General features: G+C 34.2%; 1 protein-coding gene across 10 annotated transcripts in view; it reads left to right on the top strand.

Moving 5' to 3' along the window:
- LOC142975609 (CUGBP Elav-like family member 1) overlaps positions 1-19,229 on the top strand; it is a 425,650-nt gene that overhangs the window by 317,397 nt on the left and 89,024 nt on the right. For 9 of the 10 annotated variants that reach the window (XM_076118565.1, XM_076118559.1, XM_076118566.1 and 6 more), the window contains one exon: positions 7,489-7,537. In XM_076118565.1, coding sequence (XP_075974680.1) covers positions 7,489-7,537 — 49 coding nt within the window. Of the gene's footprint in view, positions 1-7,488; positions 7,538-14,262; positions 14,551-19,229 lie in introns of those variants that run through there. The other variant, XM_076118567.1, reaches the window with a different exon arrangement.

Here is a 19,229-nt window from a genome sequence, read left to right as displayed (position 1 = left end):
TCTTTCCGCATTTAACTCCGAAACACAGACTGTCTGACTACAGAGTAATATTTATCGATCTAAAAATTGCCCACTGACAAGAATTTTAATTTAGACATGTCGTAAATTACAAAGTTAACTCGAGATATTAGTGAGAGAGTAAAAAGCTATAATATTCTAATGAAACTATCATAATAAAAAAAATGTTCTATACGAGTTTTTTATTACCCGCAAAAAAATTCATTCACATCTCGTGCCAAGGAAATTTTATAACACCGCATATGTTTTGGATGATTAAATGGATCGAGTTTTATTATGGTGACAAGTTCATGCGTTCTTTTCAGATTAGGCCAAAATGTTATGTGTTATGTTATTGTTAATAATTGTCATTTGACAGGTATTAATTACAATGGTTTTTGCTTTGCCGGGTGACCTTAGTAATAAATAATGAAATAAATAAAAAAATTGCGAAGAAAACTATTTTTTTGCTTACATTTTGTTTCACTTTGGAATCTCATTTAAATCTTTGCTCTTACTAATAATAAATTATATCACTAGACTTTAAAATAAGAGCAGTTAGATATAAACAACTTTCGATTATCTGTAATAAGCACATTACTTTCCTAAGAATATGTTTACTCACATTTTTTTTTATGCCAAGACTATCATCCAATGTTTGGACAAAGCTGTATTGTTTCAGACATATTGATTAATTGATAGAAAGAAATCACAAGCATTTCAAAACATTTCTCAACACATTCACACGGATAAATTGTTTACATTTTACGGAAGTATGTACTAAAATACTTTACATTTTACACGCTAAATATTTGTTACCATTGTCAACTACAGAACAAAAGTTTTTTTTAAAGAAGAAAAGAGCATATAAAATTGGCTTTTGTGTAGGCATCCAAGATTACTAAGCATTTGATTATAATATTTAACACACAATTAACCTTTAGTGTACATCGTTGATTGTTGGCAGCTCCTCACATGATCATTTTTTGTATTAGCCGCATTGAAAATTATTTGTTGAAAAGAGTGACCATGAATATTACTATTCTTGTCATATGGCTCTAACCGCTTTCCAAGCTTGTAGTAGGTTCGATAATTGTGTCAACTATCGTCAGTATTTGATATAGATTTTAGAAGTATTCACAACTCAAGGGTATTTGAGAACAAGGGTAAGGGTTTAAGGGTATTCTGAACACTTTAATTCTAAAATATATGTTTATTATTCAATACTACATACAAGGCTTGCAGTACAAGCTTCAACTATATGTACACCTAACCCATCTCACAGCATATTACTGCACCAAAACACAAACCAAAACTGCCACAAGCGTATCTTTAATATTTTCTTCGCAACCTAACCTTAAAATAATGAAGGTAAAATTTTAAAACAACCGCATACGCTTCGCTATAAAGTAATTAGCGACACGTAACGAGGTGTCGGCCGGCGATCGCATCGCGCCTCATTTATTTTTGAACACTTATAGAGTCTCGTGTGATCGTGTCCCGTGCCCGAACTGTAGCGTCGAATGTTGACGTGTGATGTACGGGAATAGGGATGCCAGTTTGGGATTGTAGCTTCTGATTGTTTGTTTAATTTTTGGTTTGCTTTGTTTTTTATTAATTGAAAGTGAAGTATGTAGACTTTGGTAATAGTGCAATTACGAAAATGAAAAAAATAAGATACTAAAATTATGAGTTTCAGTGACATTTCTTATTTTTTAACTTTCCACACGCTGTTTGCGTGCAAAGTGAAAAAAATAAAATTAAACTCTTATTACTTCATTCATTTCATACATTTTAATAAATTTAAACCAAAACTTGAAAGGTGACGATTTTAGTGAATTTGAAAACACATTTATCATGTCTCCAATAAAATTATAATATAGCAAATAAATTATCGCATTTCACTCCTTAAACAACGAAGTATCGAAATGAAACTTCATATCAGATGAAATAAAATCAACGCGTACAAACTTTTGCTATTATAAAAAGATTATTATATTTTAATACCCTCTAGAGTACAGAGTTTAATACTTGCATAATAAAGTGTATATTTAATACTAGAGGCCGCCCGCGACTTCGTCCGCGTAGAAACCTTTCCGTGTAAATCCCGCTCCCTCTCGAGAACTCCAGGATAAAAAGTAGCCTATGTGTTATTCTGGGTCTTCAGCTACCTACATACCAAATTTCATTGTAATCCATTCAGTAGGATTTGCGTGAAAGAGTAACAGACATGCATACATACATACTCACAAATTATTATAATATTATTGTAGGATAGTGGGACTGAAAACTAGGGCTTCGTATTTATTTATAAATGTTTTATTTTTAGTATTATTAGTACATTAACAACATTGTTTACTTGCGGTAAATCGAGTGATTCAGCCAATGAATGTGTGTTGGAATATCCCTTACATTCCGATTGTATTTAAATTAGATCTACAATGTATTAACAACTCTTCGAATCTATACTAATATTATAAAACTGAAGAGTTTGTTAGTTTGTTTGAACGCGCTAATCTCAGGAACTACTGGTACGATTTGAAATTTTTTTTCAGTGTTAGATAGTCCATTTATCGAGGAAGGCTATAGGTTATATATTATCACGGCACGACCAATCGGAGCAGAGTAGCAGTAAAAAAAATTACAAAAACGGGAAAAAATTGTAACGCGAGCGAAGTTGCGCGAGTCAGCTATATTTTAATAAAGAAAACTATGTAATCACGGTACCCATATTCATATAACAGAGACAGTTGGACCATTCAGTATGCTCGATCACCTGCATCACTCTATGATACTCTATCGTGGAACCGTTACTCGATATTTTTGATTCGTGAGGTATAATTTCTTAATTTAATTTAATGCCGTGAATTGGATCAGAAATAAGTACAAGAGGAAAAAAAAACAATATTAGTGCGGGAAAAATTTAATAACCTCTTTTATCTTTCTTTTTTTTTCTTTCTACAATTTTCTTTTTTTATTCTTATACAATGTCTTTTTCTATCTACAATGTTCATAAAAACTCCATGAAAACTCCATAAAAAAATATGAAAAACTCACAAGAACTTCAAAGTCTACCAACCCTAATAGTGAAATGCCTTCCGCGTCTATCGGGAATTTATATTGAGTGGAGGCAATAAACCTGCAATGGGCGATTGCTGTCGCGAATTGTGACCCACCTTAAATCTAGGACGATTTGAATTGTCGCATATCTATGTGGATGTATGGACTTGATTTTGTGATGTATGGTGGCAGTTTACATATGGTTTTCATGTAAATTGAGAAAGGGGCTTGGAACTAAAGACATGCCTTTTGTTACCTCATTATATCTTAATCGATCACAGCATGCAATGATTTTCTCTGCTACTGTTAGGTAATCTTAAGTTAATTACGTGATTTAATTGTTGTGTCTTCTTATTCCTAATTATATCTTACTTATAGTTTCAATGCTAGGCAAACGTTTTCTCCAAGACTCATTGCAGGGCTTGTTTACTTTGTTAAAACTGATTTATTTTAGAAATGTTCTTTCTTGTGATTTCAAACGTCGAATAAAATATAGACATGTCTCAACAGCACATTAAAGAAAATAATTTAATAATTTTCTTTTGAAGAGAAATGAAACAGGATATGCTAAGCTAATGTTACCAATATAATGAATAGCCCTGAAATATAATGGTGAAACTTTGTGTACCGACAACTAATAACGAAGTAATATAAGATGGCCACCTGCCCGCCTTACGCTTTGAATATTGATGTAGGTTTCTAAAGATTCAGGAAATCTTTTCTCTGAAGTATCTAACCCTTTTTACTTGATTAAATTGAAACCTTAGTTAGAGCAGAGTCTAACTAGATTGGGAAAAGTTTTTAAAGTAAAGTTTCAAGCGAACGTTATTCAGTTTATTCGGATTAATCTCTGGAAAACCTGAATAGATTTTGATGAGATTTTCACTAGAAGACAAACAGGGTTGTGTTAAACCTGGAATCCTTAAGAATTGTTTTAATTTGGTCCATGCAAACGACGGTAAGAGTATCAGCTAGTTAGTTCTGAATAACTATCCGTCGATTAGAAACTAAACCACAATAGCCGTATGCCTACTATCGATATGATATTGGGATCATAGGAAGTATCATAAGTACAAATAAGTATCTTTTACAAAATCTGTATCTAGCTTCAGTCTTGATGTTACAAAAAAGAGCCAGTTACATTTTTGGAAAACATATTGCGATATTTTTTAATATTCATGTTTGTGCGACATGCAGAGGAGATATTTTTTTATCTTTTCCGTTGGCTGTGTTGCCAGCCTTCTCGGCACGTCCGCCTGTCAGCTTTTTCCTGTGTGCAAGCCTTTTTTTAGTCACAGTTTCATATATTTATTAATAATTTTGCTTTCATGTTTGTATGGACTCAAAGAAGAAGTAAAAATCAGCCTATTTCATAATATTATGTTAATTTTGTATACCTAATACTAACACAAAAAAATAATTTTACTACCATTTAACCCAGTCTCGATAAAAATGTGAATAATTACTTGTTTAGGATAATTTGCTGTAATTGTTATTAGACAATGAAACATTTCCAGTCTTGATGACATTGCAATAGTTATTTTTGAATTATCTTATCACTAATGAAGTGGGAAATAACCCACTCAATTTCATCAATAGTGTTGATAATGAGAACTTCAAATGCCTATCATTAAAACAACACAATCAGATAGATTTGGTACTAGTTTCTGGCTTAGAAATACGAACATATTTCAAAATGTTATTTGTTGTCGCTTTTATAAAAATATTAGCGATTAGAATTTGCGTATTTATAACGTTTGTATTAAAATTTAAAGCTTACATTTAGACTTACTTTTAAATTAAAATGTCATTAATTTGTCTTTCTTCAATAATATATCGAGTATTAGTTTCGATACCCAAACCTTCGAAACCAAACAAACCTTTACAATTTTAGCCTCCACTATTCCACTATCTATATCAGGAAAACAAGAATCACTATTCATACATTAGTCTATACACATATTATCATAGTTTATGCTATAGACCGCTTGATTGATGATCGCCAAAAGGTAATTAGATAAGGGTCGACGGTCCACGAGTTACCTATATCATTATAATAATTCATCTCAGTATATAATCCGGGGAATTTCGCACAGGTATGTTGGCAACACTGGGGATATGCACGGCTATTGCTCGATACAGTCCGGGATTATTGTGTCTAGATAATACGTATGGCTTTACTGTATATCTTACTAATGGGCTAACATAAGGTGATGGGTTGGTAATTGCTGGATCTTATTGTCCGAAAAATTCTCCCTTAATTGCTGTTAGGCAATATAATGGTTTAACCGTCCGAGTATAACATATTGAATAAATGATAATGTTTTTAAGGACAGTAATTTTTGAGACCATTATGGACCAGATTCTTATAATTCGGCGTTGGATAACCTATCTGATTGATAAACTGACAGCAAATGTTTGACAAGAAATTGCAATACCTGGATCAAATTCCATCAATGTTAGCGCTAAAAAAATGTACAATAATATGAATTACAAAAATGGTTTATAACACTACTTATTTGCTTATACTAATCATGTAATGAGTGGAAAGTTTGAATGATTGGTGCCAATACAGTGTGGCCATTACTCAATAACTAGACGAAGTATGCGGTGCACGTCGATCTATAAATAAACTATTTAACGACACCGGTGATAGATGGCGCTGGGGTTTTTTGGCGCCTTGACTGTTAATAGAATTACGTGGATTGTTTTATGAGTTTATTCGTATTATTTTACAGTTAACATGAGCTACAATGTGTGATGACTTGTCTAATGGAAGTTAATTTGTGATGATCGATGTTAATAACGTAACTTCTGATTATGTAGAGTTTGAATACAAATATTTTTGGGAACTTCTTTTGCATGTTTTGGGTGGATGGAATATTGTAATCATATGAAAGCATGTAGGTTTTTGTACATTGAGAATTAAAACAATTACCCATCGATTACTAAAAGGTAGAACGAATGCAAGCGAACGTTTTATCACTGGGAAAAGCTTTTTTACACTACGCTAAGCATGCTTTACGTGCATGCGTATATTTTAAAGTAGTTATATTGAACATTTTGAGGTAGTTCATCAGCACCTGTTCGAATAGCACCTAGCCTAGTCCACGAAGAGAACATGTCAAATATAGGTGAGTAAAGCAAGGTGCTATTCAAACGTGTGCTCCAGATGGACTACCTCAAAATTTTCAAATCATTTCGTTTTCATTCGAAATACTATAATTTTATAGAAAATCTCCTATTCCAAACTTCTGTCCACATCTATAAATCTAAACATTAAAGCATACGATAGTTAGTTACCGTTGATATAACGTTGTCGATCGGTGACAAATGTCTCGTCGCAAATAAACGATTAGCGATATTTATGTTACGGACGAACGCCAACGGAATAGGTTAGGAACATCGTTCGGAGAAAGTGTAGCGGACACTTTTTAATGGGTTAAATGACCTGCACACTACTGTACAGACATTATAGTATGTTTAATTAATCTTGTGACAAGGATTAGGCTGTTTAAAACATTGGTATAATAATATGAACGCGGAATGACAGGTAGGAGGTACAGTTCACTTAGAACGGAGTGTTTTTGTAAGTTCCTTAACTGAGAATATTCGTAGTTTTAGTAGTGTTTTACGAAAAGATTATAAGACTCAAATGAATGAAATGAAATCATCACTTTTCTGTCATTAACTTTGAAATTAATTTTGTAAAGTCACATATTTAGTAGGTAAGAGTTACTGTTCTAGAAATCCTGGCACCCAGACTCACTAAATTCTTGACATATTCATTTTCAAAACCCATGGTTTTATGAAGCAAACATTTCATTGATTGAAAACATTAGTAGGTAGCTTTATATCGTCATAGTGTTGAGATCTACTTAATAAGAGGAATAATGCTAACTCATAATTCTAGGTCAAAATTGTATGCCGTTCGCGAATGCACGGACACGCGTTTAGTTCTATAGTTAGGCGATATTGACAGAAGCCGATGATAAATCAGCATCGATACTTGATAATGAGAGTAGTGATTAATTTGACATCAGTACCTTACTGAATAAATCATTGCAGCGGATAACATTGGGCTAACTAGGTTTAAATTAGGGTTAGCATAATGAAATCACATTAGACTTTGGTTAGCATAACCGGCGTTGTAATGGTAGATTAACATGCAGTTACTCTTTTAGACTAGGACTACATAAAGACAAGTTCTAGGCATTTCAGAAATCGTTTTTTCTGTAATCCTTCACATTGTCTCTTTATTTAGGGGCAGCTCTCATTAGAGACTGTTCTACTCAAATTAAATTTCAAAACAAATAGTATTTTATTTGAAATACATACTTATGATAGAGTAGATTAATATAATGAAATGCTAAAGAAAGTGTAAAAAGTCTTGAAGTATCAAAAATTAATTATTTTATTGCTTGTTAACAGATGCACCACCCCATTCAGATGAAGCCGGCTGACAGTGAAAACAGAAATGGTAAGTGTTAGTAATAATAAACCATTATAAGAAAAACAAACGAGGAATCATCTAGTTATCAAAAATAATTACTAGATTATTCCACACGACTTTTTCCTATTCGATAATGTCTATATCCAAACAATTATTAACTCTATCGATGGAAACATCTTTGAGCTCTAAATAAAGTCATCAATAAAAAGTTTAAACAAAAACATTTTGAAATAAAAGTTTTCAAGTTTACGGCCAACGATTAGTTGATTAATTTAAGTTAATTTAACCTTTATAACTTTCACTTGTCATTTTTAATTTCCATTGTTTTCTGTTATAAAATATGCGAGACGCGGTAAAATAGTAAAAATAGCTACGATTATGTTCACAATGACTAGACAATGCATTCTATGAGGTATGAACTAAACATGAGATATACAAGGTCGTGAGTTGTCTCGGATATACGATGTTGAGATGCACACGTAGATAGGTATCAGTCTTAAGATACATACTAAGTATTGAAACGGTATTCATCTCGCATGAAGAACTAAATAATTAATCGACTTTTATTGTACTGGGCAAATGGATCTAAAAAAAGACCTACAATATAAAAGTTTTTGATAAAATATTTTAAAGTTTATCCCGCATCAAGCAAAGTGTTTAAGCTTTCTATATGGAATTTTTTAGTTGCAGGCTTAGTTGAGTGGGCTAACTCCCTACTAAATGAATAAGATCAACATGAATCATTAATCATACATTTACCTCAAATTTACTAAATCACCTAAAATTGTTACTAGCGAAATGTGGGTGTATTCCTACGACTCTGCCTACACCTTTGATTATAATAGGTGTTGTATGTATCACTTCCTAATCTATACAGTCTCATCTATTTATATCAATATCTAACAGTGTAGTGTTTACTTAGCCGCTGTTTAGCACACTATCGATAAGGTTGCACTCAAGGACTGTAGACGGAACGCATGACAAATTGATTCAACAGTTGCCCACCTACTGAGTAGAGGTTTGTACATAATGCGCGATTAGTTGACGCGATTAGAGGTCACAGGTTGTATTACATTGTTGTTATTAAATAGGAAAGTATATATACTACAGAATATTATTGTTGCGTTGGCCAGTTTTTGGCTTGTTAGAAAAGAGATTTATCGGGCTTATGTTTGTCGATAGGCGTATTCACGAAGCTGTGATTATTTGGCAGGTTTAAAAGTGTAGCATTGGTATAATACTTTGAAATTATTATAACATATAAATACATACAGATGGTAACCGCTAGTAGTGGTTTGAGCACATGATCGCAATATTTCTTGGAGTAAGATTGAAAATCTTTTGAAATTTCCTTTCTATTTTTTGATAACATTAAGCTAAGTTTGAAGTAATCGTCCATATTGACTTGTCTTTACACTTTAAGCTCACCACTAAAATTATGCCAAAAACACTTTTTATAATCCTGATAATTTTATACAGATATCATCATCCTTGCTTTACCCCACGTGTGATTAATACATTGCCTACTCACCTGTCCGTCGTATAGATTAAACAATACCCGTGTTATTGTTTCACATTACCCGCCGCCGTACTCACCGGCTTGTTGCTAAATACGACTAGCTAATGTGGAATGTCAATTATGATAAAACACAATAGGTTAACACTGAGTATCCTGTAAAGTATGGGTTTGCAAATATTCAGACTCATTTTCTGTGTACCTACCAAATGTCCTTTTTGCTACCTTATTGATGGTAAATAGGCATTTTGGTTACTTTATTTGAGAATATGATAATGAAAGATTTTGATTGTTTTTATACATATTATTATCAATCAAGCATACATATATCAAGCAAAAACGTCATTCAATTAAGTTGTATGTAATAGAACTATCAGTCCCAAATAATATTTTATGTTATGTGCGCTTACATAGCACTCAATTTATGAAGATTAAATGCACCTAACTGGGTTATAATAGGCTTCATTGCGCATATTTTTTACTAAAAAAAGCCTGAAGATTGTTTCTACCAATAGTCTTTCTCCAGTCTCTCGAAATTCGAAATGTTACTGCAGTAATTAATTCACCATAACAATCAAATAAATATAAATTACTATTTCATCAGTCTAGAGATATTGTTGGTCACAGTGACTGAAGTAAAATCACCTCCTTATCTTTCATAAAAATACAACCTTGATATTATAATAACAGACACATTTTCTAAACAATACCTTGAATACCAAGATAATGCAAAGTGCCCTCACAAATCATGAGTCATACTCTCTATCTCTTTCTAATGCATGTAGTTACAATAGATTGATGGCCTCTATGGCGCGGTTGTAATCGTATTCGAATGCTGATCATGAAGTCTCTGGTTCGATTCCCGGGTCGAATCTACTATTGGTCTATTCAAATTTATATCAGAATATTTCTTACTCAATAGTAGCCCGGAGTTTGGTAAAATGCGGGGTATATGGCAATAGGCTCGTCCCTTATTACGTGAAAGTAACATTGTAAATGCATACTTCAGTCGCCTGTGCCTACACCTGCGGGTTTAACAGGCGTGATATTATTAACGTAATTAGATTAGACATAAAATAGATGCAAGTGAAGCCGCACTCCGTCACTAGTATGCAAACAATAGCATACCGATCTATTAATACAATGGACGGACGGATTGCTTGTCTATTCCAACATTAATCGAGCGAGCCAATATATTTGTAGAGGCGCGTACGCATCCAATCAGTGCCATTTTATTGCACTGATCTTTTTATTTCCATTTCGCATTTGAAGTATGAATAATAATAAAATATATCAAGTATGGAAAACGTTATTAAATTGAAATGATATTAGAAACAGTCTAATTTTTTTTTTTACAGGCAGTAGAACAAGGTAAAAAGAGTTTTGACAATCAGAGTTCAAAAGAGGTACAAAGTTAGGTAGACATGGCAACATGAAATCCTTACCAAGATCTTCAGTTGTTTAAGTAACAAAATGTCAACCTTCATACGTTTGCTTGCAGTAGTAATAGCGCCTTAAAGATAAAAGCAACAAGAAAAGTTCATATTTGATACAGTCACAATTTCTTTGAATAGAAATGTAACCACCTGGAGAACTCTTACTAATATTTATTCATATGGAATACATTTAAATAATGAAATCTAATTAAAACAACACAAGGGCAACAATAAACTGCACACAATACTTAGAACCTTAAATGAGTCATACCTTCCTCAGACGACGAAGCGAATCGTCGTACAGACACCTTAAATGTAAATAGAGATGTGAAAGAACAACTCCGAAAGAGGCCATTTTATTTAGAAATCCGGAAAGTATTATAGCATATTATATTTTTATCTAATGAAAAAAATGCAGAACACGTTATGTAACAACATTTACTTCTAACAAAAGAAATAGTCTTTAAGGAAACCTTTTATCTTTTAAAGTCATCACTCATTTAAAAAATATCATCAGTTACAGTAGGAATATAAATAAAATAGAAACTTCGAACTGTAGCGTTGGACAATGATCTAAACATACAGCAGAACCAAAAACTAGAGATCGCATCCACTCGTATTCCATAACTCCGTCTTCGACTCCAAAAATCAGAACTTCCGATTGCTTCTGCAACCAACATTAAAACTCCGGATGCGCAACACATAACATGCCTAGTAGACACATTAAAACACAGTGCACGTACAAAGCACCACTCAAAGTAGATGCGTGACGATTTTTACTGGCACAGCCTCGTTCGGTATTCCATCAAGACAACACTGTGTTCGCGTGTCGTGTTCAAACGATGCGATTTTTTTTGCCGTGACTTAATCGCGTGTAATTTATTATATCCGGTACGCTTGTGTAATCAGCTGATCTGATTGGTTTTGAGAAAATATGCATCTGTTTTCTTACAGTTTTGCGGAATAATAACTTCTGTCCGCGACTACGTCCGCATGAAAAGATTTCCCGGGGTATAAAGTATCTTATGTGATAAGCTACAATTGTGCCACATTTTATGAAATTCCATTTAGTCGTTTTTTCGTGAGAGTAACAAACATATAGAGACAGCAATCCATACTTAAACACTTCCGCATTTATCATATTAGTAGGATTCAATTATTATTTAAAACTAAATGCATATACCTATTACCGGTTTGTTATTATCATTAGACATAGGCCTCTTCAATAGTTCGTCACTTAATTGGTTTATTTTATGTAATAGCAGACATCCTTCTTCTTACTTTAACATTGCGAAACAGAACTCAATATTAATAAGTAAACTTATAATTTACATGATAGTTAAGTAAATTTTTTTGTACCCAACTGAAGATTAGCCAAAATATTGTATTTTTAAATATTACTCACTGAGCTTAATAGATTATATCATGAAATACATCGCAAAAAATAATAGGCTTGCATGCAATGTTGGTCAAATGATAAGCGAATAATCTACATTCGCTTCGCCTTACGCTTCGCTTCTGTACAAATATTGAAAATGTTAGATTGCCGTTTGATATCGTCAACATCATCATCAACCTAACCTTCCTTCCAATTATATTGGAGTCGGCTTCAGCTTGACCCCATTATTTTACGTGGAGCAAATGCCTGTCGGACCTCCACAATCCAGTTACTAAAACACGATACTCTTCGGTAAGACTTTCAAACTTCTGACTACTGTTAACGGCAGTCAAAGATGAAAATGACAGCCGGGACCCACAATTTTACGTGCCTTTCGAAACACGGATAAACTCGATATGTATAAAACGTTCACCCATCCACAAAAAAACCATGACAAGCGTAGCTTAACCTCGGAGATCGTTCCGCGCGGCTGTTGTTAACTAAGCCACGAGCTCCTCAATGCTTTTGATATCGTCAACAAGTAATACTTAAAGAGTTACTATGACCTTGCATAGTTAGCGATTAGAACGTACGGTGCAATGTGTTAGGTTATTTTGATGGAGTAATGTTAATTAATTAATTATGGTAGCGTTTATACAATTATGATGCAATGAATTCTTCGGTGGTTGACTTGTACTGCGCAACTGTTAACGTTAGATTGGGCATTCTGAAATTTGCTAGCACACTGTTGGGAAGCTGAGTTGAAAAAAAATGTAAAGAGAGGAAATTTTCCCTGTAATACGATTTTTAAATAAATTTATATAAAACAACTGTTTAAATGCACTTCTAATTTAGGTATGAAAAATAACAGTCTATGATGTTTTTAAGATCTACCGTGAATAATTTTTGGCAGATCAGGGAGGGTTTAACATGGCTTTGTAAGACTTTACAAGCCAATGTAATTAAATGCGACAGTATAACTATAAACAAATCAAAAATGTAGGAGTCTAACCTACGCTACTAAAATCACAACAACCATTGCGCTGTACATCTTCATGATATACTACAGGACATTCACAGGTGTAAATGTGTTACAACTACTTCCACGACCAAAATAAACGCTAGTCTGTACACGACCTTATTTTTAGTATTTATTGTGAAACACTCCAGCATTCTATTTGTACTTTGTGTTCCGGACCACCTGTAAAAATAAACTGTACCTACACAAATATAAGGCGAATGCATTATATAAAATATAATTTATTGTGTGCAAAATTGTGTTCAATTATTATATTTGCAAATAAATTTTCTTTGCATCCAATTTAATTATTTAGATTCTTTTATTTTCAATGATGAATGGTTTGCCTGGTCTCTACCCACCCCTATGGGAAGAAGGCATGATTTTATGTATGTTTGTATGTGTGTAAGTATGATGAGTGGTCGAAGTGTGACTGTGATTTTATTGCCGTTGTAAGAAGGCTTTAGCTCTTTTTTAGCTGTTAGACTCAGAAAGTGCAACGAATATCTTGCGTCAACATTTAACCTAAAGAAATAAATGATTTAATAAGTGAAAATTACTATTGCTGTACTGTATTGACCGTAGGGTAAGTGGTAGAGAAAAGCTATGGTAGATTAAGATGGTATAAAGACGCAGGTACTCTCCGAAACAAGTGACAATCATACACACAACCACTTTTTTAAACAACGATTAGAAAAGAAAAAACCTCTATGACATGTCTATATGGAATGTCTCTTATGTGTTTAAAATGTAGAGAGACATTGTCATTTTATAATTTAACTCCCTAATACCGGGTTACAAGTATCGTTAACCGCAGACTGAACAAATATTTGAAGGCTGTGCTAATATTTGCTCTGTACGGATATAGAACCTACGATCCCACGTAGCAGCCGGATGCTACACCGCCGTTCAAACCAACCGACAAACATAGATTTCAATATATTTGCGTTTATTATTCAAGTGCTTGGTTTCATGTAAAGTATGGACAGGACAATGAGACGATTTTCCTTAACAATACGATTATGGCCACATTAAATATTGATATCTTCCTCTAACACTTGCCATCCTTGTCGCATCGCCGCACTCCTGCGCACCTCTATCAACATTACTCTACAATCGACGAGACATTTATTTACACACATACCGCACATACCGAACGCATTCTTCCGTCTTAACGTTTATTTTCATATAAATAACGGCCTTAACACTTTAGCGGCAATAAAACCGCGATTATCATTCGCGTAGGTGTCGGTACAATGTTTACTTCCAACACAATAGACTTAGACCGAATGCAATTGAAAAACGTATGTATGACGCGCATTCAGGACGGCCCTCATTAGCCGCTGACGGACGGGCAAAGGGTGAGGAAGACGAGAAGGGGGGAGGGAGTTTAGGTGACACAAGACCACGAGGAATGACTGATCGACCGTCAGAGCCGGCGCTCGCGCACCTCTCGGCTTACTATCGGTCGCTATTACGCGCGCTAGTTGTCAGTTGTGTCTCGGCCGCGGTTCAATGCAGACGTGGGGCGCGTTATGTGATTGTGAATGTGTTGTGTAGTGTTAAGGATGCGAGGTGAGGCGGGCGGCGCTCGCGGCAAGGCGGGCGGGGTCAGGAGTGGCAGCAACTATCCGCCCATCAGCGCCGCCTACTGGCTGCCGCCGTCAAACCCTACCCCCTACCATGTGCCAGGTTCGGAGTTCCCCCCATTCATTCATAGTTGATAGTAACATGAGTGTTATTGGCGCAAATCGGCGTTCCCGTTTTATCAAGATCATCGTTGTATATAACGTGTTTATGAATGACGGCGCAAGCGCAATGCAACGTGATGTTTCGTTTTTTTTTTCGCTGAAGTCGTCTGCAGTTTTTTTTCAATTCGAAACGGAAAGCGTGTCTGACATTGACCGATATGCGGTCTGAAAAACAATACGTCTCCGTTGACGCGATATTATTATAGCTCCGTGGAAATTAAGTGACATTTGTTTTTCTTAATTTTCTCTATTTTTAAATTATTTTAAGAGAATTGGAACGGACTGCCAGTAATTGGTTTGATTTGAAATTTAAAACTATTCTCTAATCTCTTGTTTATTTTAATTATGGAACATTACTTTGCGTTTCAGCGTGTCTATTTTTTGTTTGTATAGTAAAATAGTTTTTTAATGTGTACGTATTCCGCCAACCAGCCAGCCAGCGTGGTGGATTAAGTCGCGTTAATCCCTCACATTGTATGAGGAGAGCACAGCAATGAAACAATGACGAGAATACTACACACTTTTATATAACGGAAAAAAGTCAATAAATGAAAGTATAAAAGTGTTTGTAATTTTCTGAATCGATTGGGAATTCCTTCATTGTTAGTTGGCGTAGTAATTCCCAGAGTGTTTGGTAGCGCGATGTACGCCAAACCACAATTTATGTCGTTGGCGCAAAATGACAATGCTTTAGTAAATTTCGTAAGAGATTCTCGGAATAGTGTGAGTTGTATGAATACTAATTGATCGGCTCAAGGGCGATCTTTACACTAAACACATTTTAAACACGAATATATTTTATTTTCTATTACTTTTGTCTTACGTAGAGTTAACTAAAACTGGACAGTATTATCGATAAATCATTTTTTAAAAGGGGTTTTCCTTTGATTGTGCGTCTACAATCGAAAGTTAAACAATGGGATATATAGTTTCCTCCTTGATAAACTTAAAATGACTACATGTTTGGCCCAATGGTTAATTATCGCTTTGCCACAAACGCCAACGTGTTATGTGTTCAAATCCCACCCAAAACATAATTGCTATGAGTACTACTATTTATTTTGAGTCTGGATGTAACTTTATCTATTTTCTGCTTTCCTAATAACCGTTGCGTGAACTGATTAGTGATACACTGTTTTGTCATTTTCAGTGAATTTTTAAACTGTTGAAGACTGCAAAAAATCACACTGTATAACAAATCAGAGCTTACATGACGTTTAATAATAAGACAGATAGTTTATTAGTATTTATATCGACTATAGAGTTACCATAGAACCACCCACCAGTTACCGTAGTAGCCCTGCTTAGTTTGAAATCAAATGACCGTGTGTAAACTATTACTAGTATTAATTAATTAAATTTATCAATATAACTCAACAAAACAATTGTTAACTACATCGAAATTTAATTTAGCTGACCTGTGTTCCTGACATTTCGTATTGCACGTTAATACGTGGGCCACTACTTATATTTTGAGCCTAACTATGAAAAACGGTAAATATGTGAGTGATAACTACTTTATCGTGTTCTCGGGTATTCTTATGCATGATCTAGATAGATTTTTATTCGATCGAAATATTTTTTTAATATTTTTTTTTCTTTCCCGAAGACCCCTCAAAAACAGGGTGTTTAAAAGCATAACCTGTTTCTTGAGGCGATGAAAAATCAGTGTTTACGGTATTTATTTTTGAAGTTTCGGATCTAAATAAAGTCATTTGATGTCAAACTGTAACGGCATTACGAGAAACTCATTAATTAGTTTTTTTCGTGCACATAATAGCCGGCTGCTTAGCGAGATGCGTCACGGCCGGCATTGTTTTTATTGAGCTCGACCTGTAGGATTTTGAGATTTTACCATATTTTAAACCAGTCTTTAGGTAAATTTTCGGTTGTAAATCAATAAGAATTGACCATTATGCATTTTTCTAAAGGCACTTTTCACCGTAACAAAGTTTTTATAAAAAATCAAGGGACCATTTGTTCCGAAGTGCTTCAAGCGCGAATATTTTTTTCTGGATTTGGTTCATCTTAAAGCTTCCATAAAGTCGACTGGTGTTTATTTTTGGGCTCATGCGCATTATATCCTAGATCCTTGTTTCATCACAATTTGATGCACGTATTTTGAAGCCAAACGATGGACTTTTCAAGCATTTGTTTGCACTAATCGGCACGAGGACCTTCTCGAAATTGTTGTAGAAAAAAAATGGTTCATTTAGAAAAAATCTTCTAATCGGAAATATTGTTACCTAATATTTTATATCTAAGAGTGGAAATAATGTTTAGGATTGTGTCATTCTTTTCTTGTATCAGGAAACTAAAATGCATAATAAATTTTCCCACAGCATCAATTTTTCCGGAGACAACTGGTGACCTTGGACGACTTTCAGGAATTTCATTGGTGATGGAAAAATAATCATGACAGAACTCTATATATTGGCGTTTTAAATTTTCAAAGGATTAGACTTTATCACCAAAATAATAAATAAGTCGATATAGACACGACTGTTTCTATAAGTCACGTCGAAAGTCGTAAAAAATATTTGCACGAAAATGTTAACATCCTAATTTTTTCCATTTTCCATTTTCCCGCACACTTACAATTTTCGATCGACGATATTGAAAATATTTTCAGCGCAGATTTCAAAACTTTTTTAGGAATGTAGTAGTCAAAAAGATCAAACTTTACGATGAAAACGCCAAATTGGGTCTAAAACAATCAGATTCGTCAAGGCTCAAAATATAAATAGTGACCTAAGTAATAGACGTATAATAATTAGTCGTATTTACGTAATTACATCATTGTTTGCAAAGGTTAGCGAGCGTTTAAAGGCTAAACCACGGTTGTGTGTGATGACATTTCTAGATGAGCACGGTTTTAACTTTATATTGTAGTTAACTAAGATTGCACTGTCGTAAAAAAGGCATGGAAAAGAACGGTTATCCTACTAATATTACAAACGATTTTTTTAAGATAGACGCATGTCTTTTCGGGGAATATTTTCATGTGGACGAAGTCGAGAAAAACTAGTCATATATAGTTCTAAGGATTCGTTATGCTTGGTTCTACTCTACTACTAGTCAAAACTTTAATTGTTGTCCTATCACCTCTATCAAAAACTAGTCCAGACTTTTTGAGAAGTAATTGGTAGGATAAGAGTTATGACTTAATATCTGATACGTCACATACAACTGACTGTAATCAAAATAAACATTGTATACTAATGTCCATACCGATACGATTACGGTTCTTATACATAAAATAGTCAGTTGCGCTCACGGGTCGGTAAACGATCTGTGGGTTAAGCAACCCTTGGCGCGGTCACTCCATAGATGGGTGACCGCATAGTGGTATTTGTACTGGGCGTCTCCGTGCTTCGGAGGGCACGTTAAAAGTCGGTCCCGGTTGTTATCTACTAAGATAACAGTCGTTAAGCCATGTCAAAGGCCTTCGGGCGGCTTGAACAACTTTGACACTAGGCTGACCACTAACCATACTACAAGAAGAAGATACATAAAATAACGTTGGCATTGTTTAGTTAGAAGTCTAACAAATTGGCTCATAAATGGTACAAGACTGAGAGGTCCCACTACGTCTGGATAAGTTTATGGTAGCTTATCAGATGAATTGTAGGCAATCGAACTCGCTACCATAACTATTCTATAAAATAATGAGATCTTAGTAGAATCTGCTAGTCTATTCCATTTTACTTGACTTCCGCGACTTTGATCGCGTATAATGTTTTACTCCCTATTCTCACCCACTTGAAAATTATTTTTTGGATACAAAAAGTAGTTTATATTTGATGCTGGATCTTTAGCTAACCCTGTGCTAAATTACATTAAAATCGGCCAAACCATTGAGCCATACCAATTTTCGCATAAGGATACCAAAGTGATCAAACCAACCCATTTCAGAAATACAGACTCTACTCTAAGAGATTCACAGTCACGCGTCGTAATATCGTTAAATACATAAAACTAAACATAAAACAATATAACAGTATTGTAATGTACTGAAATAAACATGTTTCCTTATGTCGTATTATCCTCATTGGTACGTCGAACTGACACGGCGGCCATTAATTACCCACTAAGGTTTAAATTTAACTCTTCTGTTCTGCTGACAATTGATATGTGGATGATTGAATGTGAAGTTGGTTTATTCTTAGATGGAGAAAAGTGGACTTTAAGAGGAGACTTTAGTTTTATAATTTTGGAAGTGTGTTTGTTTGTCTTTCTTTAATGTCAAAACGTTTAACCGATTTCGATATAATTTGGTTAAGAGTGGTGGATATTATCCCGATGAAGATGAAAGGGTACTATTTCAATATTATCTGATATAGGGGAGAGTAACCTATATTGTACCGGCTCCTAAATTGTACCATGTCTGTATTTCCTAGTAATTATTAATATTATTTTACAATGGCAACATAAAACCACTCGACTAAAGCGCCACCAACACTCCTCCATTTTGTTAGCACGCCGGACAGATACAACGTCTTAGACAAAATAAAACCTTTTTTGGACTGAGTGCATGTTATTTTTTCGTGGTTTGCCTAAAGAGTTTTCCATTAAATAAGGTGAATAATAATATAATGAAATCTGAAAAAAATAACGTCG

This window comes from Anticarsia gemmatalis, chromosome 9 (assembly GCF_050436995.1).
Source record: "Anticarsia gemmatalis isolate Benzon Research Colony breed Stoneville strain chromosome 9, ilAntGemm2 primary, whole genome shotgun sequence".
Lineage (NCBI taxonomy): Eukaryota > Metazoa > Arthropoda > Insecta > Lepidoptera > Erebidae > Anticarsia > Anticarsia gemmatalis.
This window is presented reverse-complemented; position numbering and strand designations above follow the sequence as displayed.